This window comes from Bison bison, unplaced genomic scaffold (assembly GCF_000754665.1).
Source record: "Bison bison bison isolate TAMUID 2011002044 unplaced genomic scaffold, Bison_UMD1.0 scf7180017864243, whole genome shotgun sequence".
Lineage (NCBI taxonomy): Eukaryota > Metazoa > Chordata > Mammalia > Artiodactyla > Bovidae > Bison > Bison bison.
In genome coordinates, this window is record NW_011494815.1 from 443,266 (window position 1) to 460,640 (window position 17,375).

At 39.8% G+C, this 17,375-nt stretch overlaps 1 protein-coding gene across 3 annotated transcripts in view; it reads right to left on the reverse strand.

Annotated features, from left to right (window-relative positions):
• Positions 1 to 17,315, reverse strand: part of INVS (inversin) — a 135,812-nt gene extending 118,497 nt beyond the window's left edge. The window contains exons 1-2 of one of the 3 annotated variants that reach the window (XM_010847029.1): positions 17,043 to 17,315; positions 14,003 to 14,132 (exon numbers count right to left, since the gene is read on the reverse strand). In XM_010847029.1, the coding sequence (XP_010845331.1) occupies positions 14,003 to 14,108 (106 nt within the window). In that variant the 5' untranslated portion in view covers positions 14,109 to 14,132; positions 17,043 to 17,315. The remainder of the gene's footprint in view (positions 1 to 14,002; positions 14,133 to 17,042) is intronic. The other 2 variants (XM_010847028.1, XM_010847031.1) reach the window with 2 other exon arrangements.
• Positions 17,316 to 17,375: the final 60 nt, after the last annotated feature.

Below are 17,375 nucleotides of genomic sequence, written 5' to 3' on the forward strand. Positions count from 1 at the left end.
AATATGCTATCTAGGTTGGTCATAACTTTCCTTCCAAGGAGTAAGCGTCTTTTAATCTCATGGCTACAGTCACCATCTGCAGTGATTTTGGAGCCCCAAAAAATAAAGTTTGACACTGTTTCCACTGTGTCCCCATCTATTTCCCATGAAGTGATGGGACCGGATGCCATGATCTTCGTTTTCTGAATGTTGGGCTTTAAGCCAACTTTTTCACTCTCCACTTTCACTTTCATCAAGAGGCTTTTTAGTTCCTCTTCACTTTCTGCCATAACTGTGGTGTCATCTGTATATCTGAGGTTATTGATATTTCTCCCGGCAATCTTGATTCCAGCTTGTGCTTCTGTGCAAAAAAGATTTTCACGACCCAGATAATCACAACTGTGTGATCACTGACCTAGAGCCAGACATCCTGGAATATGAAGTCAAGTGGGCCTTAGAACGCATCACTGTGAACAAAGCTAGTGGAGGTGATGGAATTCCAGTTGAGCTCTTTCAAATCCTGAAAGATGATGCTGTGAAAGTGCTGCACTCAATATGCCAGCAAATTTGGAAAACTCAGCAGTGGTCACAGGACTGGAAAAGGTCAGTTTTCATTCCAATCCCAAAGAAAGGCAATGCCAAAGAATGCTCAAACTACCGCACAATTGCACTCATCTCACACGCTAGTAAAATAATGCTCAAAATTCTCCAAGCCAGGCTTCAGCAATATATGAACCGTGAACTTCCTGATGTTCAAGCTGGTTTTAGAAAAGGCAGAGGAACCAGAGATCAAATTGCCAACATCCGCTGGATCATGGAAAAAGCAAGAGAATTCCAGAAAAACATCTATTTCTGCTTTATTGACTATGCCAAAGCCTTTGACTGTGTGGATCACAAGAAACTGTGGAAAATTCTGAAAGAAATGGGAATACCAGACCACCTGACCTGCCTCTTGAGACATCTGTATGCAGGTCAGGAAGCAACAGTTAAAACTGGACATGGAACAACAGACTGGTTCCAAATAGGAAAAGGAGTACGTCAAGGCTGTATACTGTCACCCTGCTTATTTAACTTATATATGCAGAGAGTAGGAGAAGGCAATGGCAAGCCACTCCAGTACTCTTGCCTGGAAAACCCCATGGATGGGGGAGCCTGGTGGGCTGCAGTCCATGGGGTTGCTGCAGGTCGGACATGACTGAGCGACTTCACTTTCACTTTTCACTTTCACACAATGGAGAAGGAAATGGCAACCCATGCCAGTGTTCTTGCCTGAAGAATCCCAGGGATGGCAGAGCCTGGTGGGCTGCTGTCTATGGGGTTGCGCAGGGTCGGACACGACTGAGGCAACTTAGCAGCGTGCAGACAGTAAACCTTTTAGAAGCAAACAAAGGTAAAAGATCTCTGCAACCTTGAGTTAGGTGAAAATTTCTTAGAGATGATACCAAAGAATAGTCCTTTACAAAATCGATAGATTGAATTTCATCCAAACTTAAAATTCTATTTGAAAGACACTGTTAAGAAAATAAAAACACAAGTCACAAAAAGTTGGAGAAAATATTTGTAAAACACATATCTGATAAAGCCTTCGATATATCCAGAATAAAGAACTCTTACGTGTGAATAATAAAGCCGATAATGAAATTATAATATGGCCAAACGGTCTGAATAGACATTTCACCAATTAAGCATATGAAAAGACACTCAAAATCATTAATACACAGGAAAGTAACACATTCAAACCACAATGTGATACCACTACACATCTATTAGAAAGGCTAAACGAAAACCAAAACAAATCTGTCAATAGCAAATTCTTGGTGAGGATGTGGAAAAACTAGAACTCAGATTTTGCTGGTGGGATTGGTATCATAAACGTTACAGCCACTATGGAAAACTGTTTGCCAGTTTCATAGTAAGTTAAATATACACTTACTACATGGCCCAATAATTTCATCGAGTGTTTAGTACACAGGAGAAATAAAAGCATGAAGGCTTATGTTCACATAAAAACCTGCATATGGATGTTTATGAAATCTTCATTTATTAGTACTAAATACTGGAAACATCTCAATTGTCCTTCAACTGGAAAATGACAAAAGAAATTGAAGTACATCTATACAAAAGAATACTGCTCAGCAATAAAAAGGAATGAAGTACTAATCTACTCAATAACATGGAAAAATCTCAAATGTATTATGCTAAGTTAAAGAACACAGTCTCAAAGGGTACATATTGTATGATTCATTTACATGGGTTTTTAGAGAAGGTAAAACTATGGGACAGAAGACAGATCAGTGGTATCCGGGGGCAGCCAGGGGCTGAGATGTGGGGAGAGATTGATGATGAAGGGACATGGGAAAATCTGGGGTGTGATGGACCTGTTCTACATCTTGACTGTGGTGGTAATTGCAGGACCACATGTTTGCTAAAATTAAGTAACTACAGACTGAAAAAGTATAAAATTGACTGTATTTACTGTATTAAAACTTCATAAACTTTACTTTAAAACAACAAAAAAAGATACCATAACACTTTAAGTGAAAAACATTTACTTTCGTCACAAATGATCAGATATCCACGTACTGGCTGAGCGTAATCTTATATGAATTGAGCATGAGGGAAGGCAGTTATTTTTAAGGTGTTTTAGCATGAACTGCTAACGGAGGAAGAAAATTGACCACACAAAATATTTGCTTTGGGGAAATACAATTGCTAAAATAAGAAAGAGAACATGTCATGCTTTGGTCTGAGTTATTTTTGCCTGAAAGTAATGCTCAAAATTCTCCAAGCCAGGCTTCAGCAATATGTGAACCGTGAACTTCCTGATGTTCAAGCTGGTTTTAGAAAAGGCAGAGGAACCAGAGATCAAATTGCCAACATCTGCTGGATCATGGAAAAAGCAAGAGAGTTCCAGAAAAACATCTATTTCTGCTTTATTGACTATGCCAAAGCCTTTGACTGTGTGGATCACAAGAAACTGTGGGAAATTCTGAAAGAGATGGGAATACCAGACCACCTGATCTGCCTCTTGAGAGATTTGTATGCAGGTCAGGAAGCAACAGTTAGAACTGGACCTGGAACAACAGACTGGTTCCAAATAGGAAAAGGAGTACGTCAAGGCTGTATATCGTCACCCTGCTTATTTAACTTCTATGCAGAGTACATCATGAGAAACGTTTGACTGGATGAAGCACAAGCTGGAATCAAGATTGCCGGGAGAAATATCAATAACCTCAGATATGCAGATGACACCACAGTTATGGCAGAAAGTGAAGAGGAACTAAAAAGCCTCTTGATGAAAGTGAAAGTGGAGAGTGAAAAAGTTGGCTTAAAGCTCAGCATTCAGAAAACGAAGATCATGGCATCTGGTCCCATCACTTCATGGGAAATAGATGGGGAAACAGTGGAAACAGTGGCAGACTTTATTTTTTGGGGCTCCAAAATCACTGCAGATGGTGACTGTAGCCATGAAATTAAAAGACGCTTACTTCTTGGAAGGAAAGTTATGACCAACCTAGATAGCATATTGAAAAGCAGAGACATTACTTTGCCAACAAAGGTTCGTCTAGTCAAGGCTATGGTTTTTCCTGTGGTCATGTATGGATGTGAGAGTTGGACTGTGAAGAAGGCTGAGCGCCGAAGAATTGATGCTTTTGAACTGTGGTGTTGGAGAAGACTCTTGAGAGTCCCTTGGACTGCAAGGAGATCCAACCAGTCCATCCTAAAGGAGATCAGCCCTGGGATTTCTTTGTAAGGAATGATGCTAAAACTGAAACTCCAGTACTTTGGCCACCTCATGCGAAGAGCTGACTCATTGGAAAAGACTCTGATGCTGGGAGGGATTGGGGGCAGGAGGAGAAGGGGACGACAGAGGATGAGATGGCTGGATGGCATCACTGACTCGATGGACGTGAGTCTGAGTGAACTCTGGGAGTTGGTGATGGACAGGGAGGCCTGGCGTGCTGCGATTCATGGGGTCGCAAAGAGTCGGACACGACTGAGCGACTGAACTGAACTGAACTGAAGCTGTTTTAGCTCTAATTATTTCAATATATATTTGAATCTTGGATGTATTGGGACCCAGAAGTACTTCATACCTTTTCCAATAACTCATTTTGCTGATCCATGTTTCCACGTATGCTGCTAATAAAGCAAGAAAGGTAACTGCTCTTGAAATTTCAAAGAGCCTTACAAAATACTCGTCTTCCCTGGTGGTACAGATAGTAAAGCGTCTGCCTACAATGCGGGAGACCTGGGTTTGATCCCTGGGTCGGGAAGATCCCCTGAAGAAGGAAATGGCAACTCACTCCAGTACTCTTGCTTGGAAAATCCCATGGACGGAGAAGCCTGATAGGCTACAGACCACGGGGTCGCAAAGAGTCAGACACGACTGAGTGACTTCACTTCACTCACTACAAAATACTCAGGTCATGTACACTAACTTCTGGAAGTGAAGTGTAAGTCATTCAGTCATGTCTGACTCTTTGCGATCCCATGGACTATAGTCCATGGACTTCTCCAGGCCAAGATGCTGGAGTGGGGATTTTCCCAACTCAGGGATCGAACCCAGGTCTCCCACACTGCAGGCAGATTCTTTACCAGCTGAGCCACCAGGGAAGCCCAACTCCTGGAAGAGGCAGGTTTTTGTTCTGTTTCAGAATCTTGGTTTTGAAGATGGAGGTAAGTTTTGAATTTGACTCAACGTATCTGATAATAGAAACCCCTATGCATAAGTCTTCTGAGTGGTCACTCAGTGCTAGTTATTATTCTCTATACAAAGACCTCCAATATCTAATCCAGAAGATTCCAGAGATTCTATCACTGCATTTATAGATATGGACTCATTTAAACCCAAATTCATTAATAGAACTGAAATGTATTACAGGTAGAGCATGTTCCTTTTATCATTTGAGTTCTTCTAGAATGAAAAATGACACAGAGAATCAGTTCAGTTCAGTTACTCAGTCATGTCTGACTCTTTGTGACCCCATGGACTGCAGCACGCCAGGCCTCCCTGTCCATCACCAACTCCAGAGCTTACTCAAACTCATGTTCATCGAGTCGGTGATGTCATCCAACCATCTTATCCTCTGTTGTCCCTTTCTCCTCCTGCCTTCAATCTTTCCCAGCATCAGGGTCTTTTCAAATGAGTCAGTTCTTCACATCAGGTGCCCAAAGTACTGGAGTTTCAGCTTCAGCATCAGTCCTTCCAATGAATATTCAGGACTGACCTCCTTTAGGATGGACTGGTTGGATCTCCTTGCAGTCCAAGGGACTCTCAAGAGTCTTCTCCAACACCACAGTTTAAAAGCACCAATTCTTTGGTGCTCAGCTTTCTATATAGTCCAACTCTCACATCCATACATGACTACTGGAAAAAATGCTAGACTCTAGCTTATTGTATTTCATAATTGACAGACACTCTCAATCCGCATCTTATTTGTTAGTATTAAGCAAAGACAGTAGTACTTACTGTTAGCAAGATAATGCTAATTCATGTAATAATTTCCTCCTAGAGTAGCATCCTTCCTCAGAAGTTTGAATAAGGGAGAGGATTCAGGACTGGTGGTCATAAGAATGAACGTGAGAAATGGAGGCAATCAGCACACATTGGGGTAATCCTGACTGACTAGATTTCTCGGGGCCAAAGTGGAGTCAGAACCACAGGGTCAACAGGTCACTCTGCATCCCAGGGCAGCTGCTTCACTCTTAGAAAGTCGGCTCTAAGATACAGGGAAACTTCAAGGCTTCTCTTCAACCCATGACATACTTTGGTTTTGTGTCATTGATAGTTATACTTTCCAATAGGGAAGATTTAATTTGGTTGTGTCACCACTATCCAATATGCTGTGCCTATAAGGAACATTTCTGCATCTGAGGCAGCTGAAAGCATGCATCCCTTAGTATGACTAGAAAAAGCAGCCCTTAGCCTCCTCACCTGGGTTCTGTTTTGGGTTGCTTTAAGGGGATAGTGGCTCTATGGCTAGTTTCCAAGTGGTGAGCAGCCCATTAGATTCTGAGCTTCCTGCTAAATGAGAGTAGCTGAGAAAGGCCTGTTCTTTTATTTAGCTACCCTACTCCTTTCCTTCATTTCCTTGGTTACAACATTCAGCTAATACCTGTCCAGTCTCCACCACAGCTTCTTCTGATGAACAAATGAGATGATTCATTGTTTGGAAGTGTTTGGTAACTGTGACATGTTGTACAAATGAAGGGCTTATGATGTAAACTAGTATTCAATGGCAACCCACTCCAGTACTCTTGCCTGGAAAATCCCATGGATGGGGGAGCCTGGTGGACTGCCACCTACGGGGTCGCATAGAGTCGGACACGACTGAAGCGACTTAGCAGCAGCAGTATTCACTGGACAGCAGTCACTTAAATTTGCATTCCTATCAGGGACAGCTAATATAGGATGCAGCTGGCTAGTGTGCTGTGTTGTTTTAATTATTCTGGCAACTGTGGAGGTAGCCTCTAATCCACCACCAACTGTGGCTGGCATTCTGCATGTGCTCAGTCTATACACAGTTCAGGAAGCTGAGCTGGAACCATGACTGGAAACCCACTGCTCTGCTGCAGTCGGTTATTTTAAGGTTAGCTGAAACAGGAGAGTCTCTGTACAGACTGGTACGTGCAGAAGCCAGAGCTCCAACTCCAGCGTTTAGAGGCAATGCCTGTTACATGCAGTGACAGTTGTGCCACTCTACACAATAGCTATGGTGTCATACCGTCCCACACAAGTGAATTCAGCATTCCCTATAGATATCTTATTTGCTTGTTCTAAAATGTCACCTTTGTGTGGCATCAAAGATGCATTTATCTCCTTTCACCTGCTTTTTACTTCATATCTTTCAGATTGTCACAATCTTGGGAAGACATTTGTGGTGATTTAAAAACTATCTGCTTATTTTTATAGAAGCCACATGGGAACAATGGAAAGAAGATAGGATCCATAATCCAATGACTTGGTTTGAGTTTCAACTGTGTAGTTATTAGCTATGCAACTAAACTGCTTAACTGCTGAGTGTCCTGATATAAAATGAGAATAACAACATGGAAGGGACATATATTTTGAGGGCACCTGAGATTTTACAAAATATTTTTACATATTATCTCATTATCATTGTTGAGCTATCTTAAAATATTATTTACACTCATCGCTATTTTCAAATTATCATAGTTGCTACATCTGCCACTAGATCTTGCTATTTATTTGGTTAAAAAATGAATGTAAGTATATTGCTACATCATAATTTTAAAATACTTTGATAAATGTATTTTGATACAGCTGATTTTCTTTGGATTCTTATTAAGTAATATTTAAGGTCTTAAAATACATGTTTCTGAGAAGGGGGTTCACAAAGTTCACCAGATTGCCAAAAGAGTTCATGGCACAAAAATGTTCAGAAAAGTCCAAACTAGATAACCAAGAATTTCATGAGTCAAGGTTTAGAACTCAGCAACTTTCTTGTCTTCCTCTTATGTTTGTCTTTCTCTACGTACTCATACACAAGAATGTGCGTGTATAGGTAGATATATCTACCTACACATGGAGGCCCTATAGTTTAGTATTTAAAAGCGTGGACTTTACAATCAGTCTTGCAGGCTTCAATCTCAGTTCTGTTCTTTATTAGACAAGTTACTTAATCTCTCCACATCTCCGTATCCTGACCTATAAAATGAGGGAAGTAAGAGTACCCCAAACTCTTGTGTTTTGTTATTAAATGAGTTCACATGTTACAAACCATTTAAGACGGTGCTTATATAACATAACTTTATGAATGTTGGCTAATTGTATTATCATTATTAGCATAGATGCATATGCCTGTAAGTATATTTGTAAACATATACATGTGTAGGCTTCCCTGGTGGCTTGTACGGTAAAGAATCTGCCTGCAATGTAGGAGACACAGGTTTGATCCCTGAGTTGGGAAGATCCCCTGGAGAAGGGAATGGTTATCCACTCCAGTATTCTTGCCTGGAGAATCCTATGGACAGAGGAGCCTGGCAGGCTACAGTCCATGGGGTCACAAAGAGTCAGACATGACTGAGCAACTAACATTTTCACTTTCATATATGTAAACAACCATTTATAAAACCTTTAATGACCATAACATTTAAAGTCAGGGTAAAGGAAAAAGTAACCTGAAATAATGTCACTGCTCTATGACTTATGAGGCTCCCTGCCACACCTAACTACTGTGTTGGGAGATGTTACAAACAAAGAGAAACAACGATTCAGAGAGATTTATGTAAGTTCAGAGCATGGACAGGTCAACAAAAGTTATAGTAGAATCAGAAGTGGTGCTGCCTGGCTACCTTACCACTGCAAATACCCCAAACACTTTTAGCAACGATGCCAGGATCCATCATTACACACAGTGAATATTTACAAATTATTTTGTTTGGTTTTTACAAAGAAAGAAGGATTATTCTTTGTTAGCATTTAGAGATTTTTCTTTTTGAGACATTTCTGAAACTACACAAGATTTGATCATTTTACTGTAAGTCCAACTTGATATAACAAGTTTCTATCTATTGTCTGCCATGTGTGATGCTAGATATTTTACATTCCTTATCTAATTTAACTGTCCCACAGGCACAGTATTATAATCTATAGTTTACAGATGAGGAAAGAGGCTCAAAAGGTTAAGTGGTTTAAGCCAAGGTAATATGATTAATAAATAACAAAGCCAGGGCCATGGTGGGTCAGTGGCTAAGACTCCATGTTTCCAATGCAGGGGGTCTGGGTTCCATCCTTGGTCAAGGAACTAGATCCCACATGCTGCGATGAGAATTGGGCAACTGAAAGACCCCACATGCCTCAACAAAGAGCAAAGTCCTGCAGCTGCAACTAAGACCCGGTACAGCCAAATAAATAGATTACTTAATTTAAAAAAAAAGACAAGGCCAGAATTAAAATCTCAGGTTTATCTGTCTCTAAAATCTGTATCCTTTTTACTATATTACACTATACAGTATTACAATGAATCAACTAAAATATATTACCCACAATACCTCTGGTATTCAATTAAATTATTTGAGCTTAATGTTAACAGAAAAATCTACAAATCTATAAATGATAGTCATAGCATGAAAGGATTTTACTATGTATGTTTGTTTCTAGGGCCCAGTACTGAGTCCTGATTCATCTGAATCTAGGACGTAATAAGCTATGTTAAAACATTAATCCACTGTATTAGGTTAAACACTAAGAATTGCAACTAAAATGATGTCTCATTCAGGAAAAGCCTCTTCACTCCTCCTCCAGGACAATGGGCAGCACAGAAAGTGTTCGATTTAATTAGCTGTGTATGTAGAAAGAGATGCTCATCTGTTTCCATGGAGTCAAACACATCACGACACACTTCTCCATGGAAACAGAGAAGGGAAAACAGAAAATGCTAAAGTGAATGAATTCATCGAGCAGTTGGTGAGCAAAGATTGAAGGAAAAAAATAATTCATCTGTAGTACTATGTTACTAGTTTACAAAAGAGAAACAGCATGTAATTAAGAGATCATCATTCATGCTACATAAAAGAACATATAAGATACACTGAAATTTAAGATGTATCTTAATACTAAAAAATAACATATTATTTGGTGGGAATATACAAATGTTAGGAAATACCACAGAGCAAAGGTATTACTGTCTTTGAATAGAAGACAAAAATGGCAGAATTCTTAAAAGGTGAACAATATTACAGCTCAAAGTGAGTAATGAGTAAGGGATTCCTTAGACAACACAATAAAATACATAGAACTAACTTATAAATACATTTATCAGTTCTGTATTTGTTTCATATCATGACTGCTTCTTTGTTTTTAAAGAATTTTTTCCTTTGGAGATATAAAATTATAGAAATATTTCAAGTTTTATTAGGTAACACATTAATTTGTATGATTGAGCCTATTTAAGTATTTTTAATTTACCACATACTGCACGCTTTGTTCCCCTTGATAATTATATTTCATGTTAAAATAATGAAAGAGTTACAAAATATGTTTTCTTGAGGAGTTCTGACTTAAAAACTTTTTTCCAATGAAATTTAGCCCTAACTTGTCTCTTAATTCAATTTAACTCAATTCAGATTTAATCTCAGCCCTCTAAATGATTATAGACTTATTGGGAAGAAAGATACTTAAAACAATGATAATAATTTTCATTCACTTCTTCAGCAAGCATTTCTCATGTGCCTACTATGTGCCAAGCACTGTGCTGGATTTTGTATGTATAACTATGACTTTAACAGACCTAGTCTATACTCATGGAGGCTATTAAATTAGAGAGGAGAGAGACATTAAAATAGTCAAACATACACATACACAGTTATGACCTGAGATAAATTCTATGAAAGAAAACTGAAGAGTTCCAAGAGAGGACACAGTGAACAGACTTCACTGAGATTCAATGGGCAGAGCAGGCTTTTATGAAGAAGTGACCTCAGTGATGAGATCTGAAGGATGAGTAAAGGTCAGCCAGACAGAGAATGAGGAGAATAGTATTGTAGGCAAAAGCTTTGAGATGGAAAAGGGCTTACAGATTTAAGAAATGAAAATAAAGCAGGTTTTTCTAGGAAGAGAGTGGTGAAATGTGAGGTTGGAGAGAGAAAGAGGTATAGTTTCAAAATTTTGTTCCAAATACAATGGGAAGCAATTCAAGTGTTTTGAGCTTGAAAGTGATATAACTGAATATACAATTTTTAGTACAAGTAAACATGGAACATTTAGGAGAAAAGTCCAAAAAAGGCAAAACTAAACTATAGAGTGTAAGACATATGACTAGGTGGCAAAACTACAATATAATTATCACATAAACGTCAAGACACCATATTATGCCAAGAGGGAAGGAAGAATGAATTGGGGCTTCTGGATGAACAATGTCCTGTTCCCTGACCTAATGTCGACTACATGCACTTCTGCTTCATATTTATTCGTTAAATTGAACATTTAAGTTCTATGGACTTCTCTATACATATATTTCAAAATAAGAAAGTATATTTTCTTTTCTTTCAGTAAAATATAGATGGAGATAAAGATGTGGGGATAAAGAGTGCAGATGGCTCAAGAAGCTTGGTTTTGGTGACAGAGGTTGATAATTGTCCCCATACCACTCTCTCATTCTTTCTTTCTGGGAACTGAGCACCCTGAGTTTTAGCTAGAGGTGATGCCATTCAGGGAGAGAAAAGTTTTTTTAGGCTCTTTGTCCTAGGCGTGGCTCTAACTCCACCCACTTCCAGGATGACAAATTGCTACCTTGCACACTCTCTTTCCCCCTTCCTGCTGGCTGGGCTCTGACAACAGCGAAAGAATCTGCCTTTGACCCAAAGATGGAAGCCACATGTTGAGAATGGCAAAGTAAAGCCCTAGCAACATCCCTGGATGATTTTGTAAAGCAGAGATGTCTCTCCACCCTAGACTGCCCACTTACCTTTGTTCTATTATGAGAATGAAATATACCTCTATCTTATTTAGGTCACTGTTAAAGCAGTTTAGCCCATGTACTCATTCATTTACACAAAGGAGGGCTGACAAATATGGCAATACCTAGAGGGGGATACCTAGAAGGAGCAGAGAAGGGGTTTTTAAATAATGGAGCTAACAGAGCATGTTTATCTTCAATGTTGATAAAAGAATTTAGAATACAGGAAAAGGTTGATGATGTAGTAATCCGAGGTTAAAAAAATGAAACAAGATCCCTGAGAAGACAGGACGTAGGGAGAAACTATCTTTGACAGAAAGGGATATTTGCTCTGTTTTAGCAGGAAGAGATGGAGAAGGAAATGGCAACCCACTCCAGTATTCTTGCCTGGAGAATCCCAGGGATGGGGACCCTGGTGGGCTGCCGTCTATGGGGTCGCACAGAGTCGGACATGACTGAAGTGACTTAGCAGCAGCAGCAGCAGCAGCAGGAAGAAAGAAGAAGATAGGTGAAGCTGTAGGCTGACATAGTTATTGGGCTGAAAGTTGGGAGAGTTCCTATTTAGTGTTTTCACTTTCAGTAAGAAGCATAAAGCATTAGCTAAGAAAGGGAGGGAGGGAGATATGGCAGTAGTCAGAGTTTCAGTAGAGGAAAAAGGTATGGGACAGTCATATGGAGAAATGTAATATGATGAGCAGAGAGTCTTGAGTGCCTTTCTGAAGTGGGGAGGCATGAATTTAAGGTGTTACCAATCTTCCAGACAGGTTAAATTGTTCAGGGCTTGACAGAAGTAGATGGATTAGGTCCATCCAAAGTTGGGATTGCAACAGCCAGGTGTCACAGGTGAGAAGAAAAGGGAGTTCTTCCAAGAGAAGGATTTTCATTATAGACTGTGGAATCAGGGCTGAATAGAAAGGAAAGTAAAAACAGAATAATGACGGTCAAAAGTGGAAAAGATAATGGATTGGAGGACTCCGTGACACTGAAAACTATCATTCTAATTAGTAAATGAGCTGGAACTAAGAGTTTTAGTTGAATGGTGGGTGTCTGAGTGAAAGAGTCAGAGGTGGTAGAAGATGTCAAATTCAAAGAGTAACTGAATGTAGATAGCTGAGGTGAAGTGAGGATCACATCTCTGACAGAGAAGAGAAATCTTTACAGAGAATGTGCTAAGAGAACTTTGTCATTGAAGATGAGTTGGAGTTTGCTTAGCAGAGAAGAAGGTAGTGGGTAGAAGGTAAAAAGGGGGAGAGGGAATAGATGTATAGAGGAAACAAAGACAAAATTTATGTCATATTGAGGACTAGAAAAACTAGTCATCAGTTAGGGTGCATGGGTAGAAATTCCTGGAAAAACGAGACATTTAGAGTGAAAATACATTCTAAAGGAATAGGTATGGAGGTTCAAATAGTGTTGACTTTAAAGACTAGGTTGTCAATCACGATGTCACTAAACATTTAGTGGTATGTATTGAGATTATAAATAACGGAGATTTTTATATTATTTATTTCCTTTGGGACTAACAACTTGTGACTATGTAGATTTGTGGTTTTTGCAGTCCTGGAAAATTCTCAGCCACTGTCTTTTTCCTGTTCACTTTATTCTCTAGAACTTCTCTAGAAGTTCTTCTAGAACCTCCATGTTGGACCTTTCTCTCTATATAAGACAGGATGACAACTATCAACTTCAATCAGCTGAATCAGTGATAAGAACATTTAATCAATTTAAAATCATTGAAGTTTAAATCATTTGTAAACATTACTTTGGGAATATATTAAATGTTATATATCACTATCTAATATCTCATTCCAGATCTCTGTTCTTACAGAGATCTCTAATAACAGATGAATTATTAAAGGACAAATTAATTCTCTCAGCACCTTAGAGTACCTATCTAGTTCAGTTCAGTTCAGTTGCTCAATAGTGTCCGACTCTTTGCGAGCCCATGAACCACAGCACACCAGGCCTCCCTGTCCCTCACCAACTGCCAGAGCCCACCCTAACCCATGTCCACTGAGTCAGTGATGCTATCCAGCCATCTCATCCTGTCATCCCCTTCTCCTCCTGCCCTCAATCTTTCCCAGCATCAGGGTCTTTTCAAATGAGTCAGCTTTTCACATCAGGTGGCCAAAGTATTGGAGTTTCAGCTTCAACATCAGTCCTTCCAATGAACACCCAGGACTGATCTCCTTTAGGACGGACTGGCTGGATCTCCTTGCAGTCCAAGGGACTCTCAAGAGTCTTCTCCAACACCACAGTTCAAAAGCATCAATTCTTCGGCACTCAGCTTTCTTTATAGTCCATCTCTCAAATCCATACATGACCACTGGAAAAACCATAGCCTTGACTAGATGGATCTAGATTTGATGTCAAATACACAGGTATTTCTCAAGTACTTTTCATCTAATCTAAAAACCACAGTTTTAAGTTTCAGGACTTAATTTCTTTCTTGTCCAAGTCTTGAAACCAAATATAAACAATAATGTATTTCCACTAAAATGTGTGAGTAAACTGCAAATTAAAACAAAATGAACAAATTTCCTTAGGACAAAGAGTTATTTTTTCAAGTTTCTGTACTTAAAGAGGAACTTGGAGCTTACCTATGATAAGCTTGTGAAGAGCACCCTTATCTCCATTAATAGCAGCAGCATGAACTTGGGATGCTAATGAAGAACCGGCAAAGAACAAGTTCTCTGACCTGTTCATAGTCTTCTCAACAACTGCAACAACCTGAAACGATGATGCAACCAATAAATATCTGTAGGAAACACTTCTGAAATCCATCTCACCAGTTCTAAATGGGTATGTTATAATTATGGCTTACTAGAAACACTTCACCAGGATTCAAACTGTCTATATAGTCCTAGTTTTTGAAGATACATAAGGAGCAAATCAGCTGAACTTCTGTACAAGTTGCTCATCTGTAAAATGAAAGGATTAGATGCTTCTAAGACACTTATCAGGGGCTGAGGGGAAAAAAAAAAAGGCTAAGTATTTAACATTAGACCCAGGGTTCAAAAGGCACAGTGACTGGCTAAGTAAATACAGGTAATTTGACTCCACATAATATTAAATATTAGAACTGATATTGGGACTAAAGATGATGACCAAGTCACAAAATAGATAATGATATAAACTTGTCAGGTTAAAATTACCTAGATTTAAGTGCTAAATTAGAAGGTACCTCATTCTTTCTTTCATGCCCACAAAAGGAGGCATTTTTATTTGTTCTCTTCTTGTGTCCACCACGGAAATATACCTAGTTAGAGATGTGGACCTCAGGAACTTAACTTGGAAATCACACCATTAGGATAAACCATGTTTCATTAAGGAAAATTTTGCTGACTGGTCATTTGATATGGTTTGATAGACTCTTCTAGAAATGCATTAGCTGCATAAGAAAATAGTACATTCCCTATCACAAGAGTGCTTAAGCAGAGTTTGGATTATGTCAGAAAAGGAGCAGGAAGAACTCAAGTACCTGATGGAAGGAAAAAGGAGTTTCATCAATGATCATAAACTTGCATCCTAAACTTAGGATGTCCTATCAAAGTTTCAAACTTGAACCTACAAGGATAAGGGAGATAATAAGTACAAGAAACATGGGGAGTGGTAAGTAACACGGCAAACTGGAGCAAATGTACCTATCTAAAGGGAGCAGCTGTTAATTAGCTACAGGTAATATCTACCATAAGGGTAAGCAAGCCCTCTTCTGATTTTAACAAAAGGTGAAACTCCAATCCCTGTGACTCTCTTTTATAAAATAAATTTATTACAGTTCATGAGCTTGATTGTCGTTGACAAGGATCATTGGTTATTTTAAAGTAAAGGTATTTTCTTAATTTTGTAAAATTTAGCTCTTCATGGCTTTATTTTGCTGACAATTTCAGTTAATGTGTTGGCAGAAATTATGGGCCTTTTGAGAGACTTCTGTCATGTCTGAGCAAGTCTGTCATGTCAGAAAAACCAGTTATATGCAGGATTAAATTAAAGTGACTTAAAGAAGCTGCAAAACAGGGGTGGAGGTTAAAACACAGAAGAGTAATTATACTTGGGCTCAAGGTCCAGTTCTTTAACAATATGCAGTGTAAACATAAGCTACCTCAGCTCTGCCTTCCCGTAAAATATGAAACATGAAATCAGTAGACCATGCAGATGCATTCAACAGGTTGAGTGCCAACTATGTGACAGGCACTGTTCTGAACTCTAGACATTGTTCTACACTTTAGATCACTCCAGGTGATCAGAGTTTTGGACACATCAGAATCACAAAAAAAAACTTTTGGAAAACAAACTAAAAATTTTATCTCAGTTATATATATTTATATACATCTCATAATTCTTAGCAACTTAGTACAGAAACAGGTAGATAGATGGTTTTCAGTGAATGCTTGTTGAGTGAAAAATCAGTCACAGGCTGAGTACTAAGTCCAGAGGGTGACCAGGGTCAAAGTTTAGTTTCTTGGAGTAATGAGTTCATACTCATCTGTCTCTGATCTTTTTTAACTCCTCATTTCTATTTATCAGAGAGGTTGGTGAGTGGTAAAGATATAAGAATACCAGACTAGGAGAGAGGAGACCTAAATAAAAATCTTGACTCCATCACTATTTAATTTTGTCAGCCTAAATCCTTAAAAAAAAAAACTCAAATGTATACAAAAAATTTTTAGCGCTGTTTTTCCTAAACTTTTATAGATCAAAACCTCTTAGTTATGAAATTCTATAAAAAGCAAAGGTATCATCATCATTAACTAACTATAAAATAAGCCAGTGTAATAAACGCTCTAATAATAACTATAGAAAACTAGTGCAGCTGTAGTAGTAGTACTGTTAGTCGCTCAGTCATGACTGACTCTTTCCAACTTTATGGACTATAGCCCGCCAGGCTCCTCCGTCTATGGAGTTCTCCAGGCAAGAATACTGGAGTGGGTAGCCATTCCCTCCTCCAGGGGTTCTTCCCTACTCAGAGACAGAACCCAAGTCTCCTGCATTGCAGGCGAATTCTTTACCATCTGAGACACCAGGGAACCCCAAAGTGGTGCTGTAGTCACAAGCAAAGGAAGAGTATTTGTGATTAGGACCAAAGGACTGGTTGTTCAGGAAGTTCTCAGAGATGGTGACTGACATCAAACCAGGGTCTCCAGCATTGCAGATTCTTCAGCAGCTGAGCTACCAGGCAAGCTCAGTTGAGATTTCTTGGCTACAATTGGCGGCACGGCGATCTAGCTAGGTGTTCGTAAATGAATCTGGAGAGCTAACCGGGCCCAGGTTAAGTTCCTTAACTGCTTGGCTAGCAAGTGTTGTAATCATCCTGTAGGAGTGATCCATGCATCAAAAGCAATCACTCTCGCAGGGAGCTTTTCAGTTTACAACGGGCTTCCCCAGTCCATCCCATAACTATTCCTTACAGGAGTCCAAAGTGACAATTACGGGTAAGTCATTAACACATTCCATTTAAACACAAGGGGGTGGCTCTGACTTTACAATGCTAGAACTAACGCAGAGAGAAGAGCAAGTAGGCAAGGAGGCCAGTGATTGGAGGTTCAGGCCACAGCTCAGGCCAGGAGGGCCGAGAGTTTGAGGCAGGGGCTAGCACTGCAGACCGATAGGAGCCTCCCCAGCCAGGCCCCTCTTACTCACCGTCGCCTCCTCCAGGACTCAAGTCCTGGGGGCGGCTCCAGGAGGCACGACCCCCGCTGGGCCGCCCCTCCTGCCAGGCCAGGCCAGGCCACTACATCCAGCTGGGACTGAGCCCACCGAGCTGAAAACTAGTGGAACCCCTCGGAAGGCGGCGCGAGGCTCTTGACGGCACAGCCTTCTGGGGATTGTAGTTCGCGTCCTCTAATAACTCCCCCACGCCCTTTCTATCCCACAAGGCCCCGCGCGCGGCCGACTTGGTGGAACTGGCCCGAGAGCTTGATGGGAAAAGAGTTCCGTGCGTTTGATGACGTGCTTTCTGAGAATGGCGCAGGA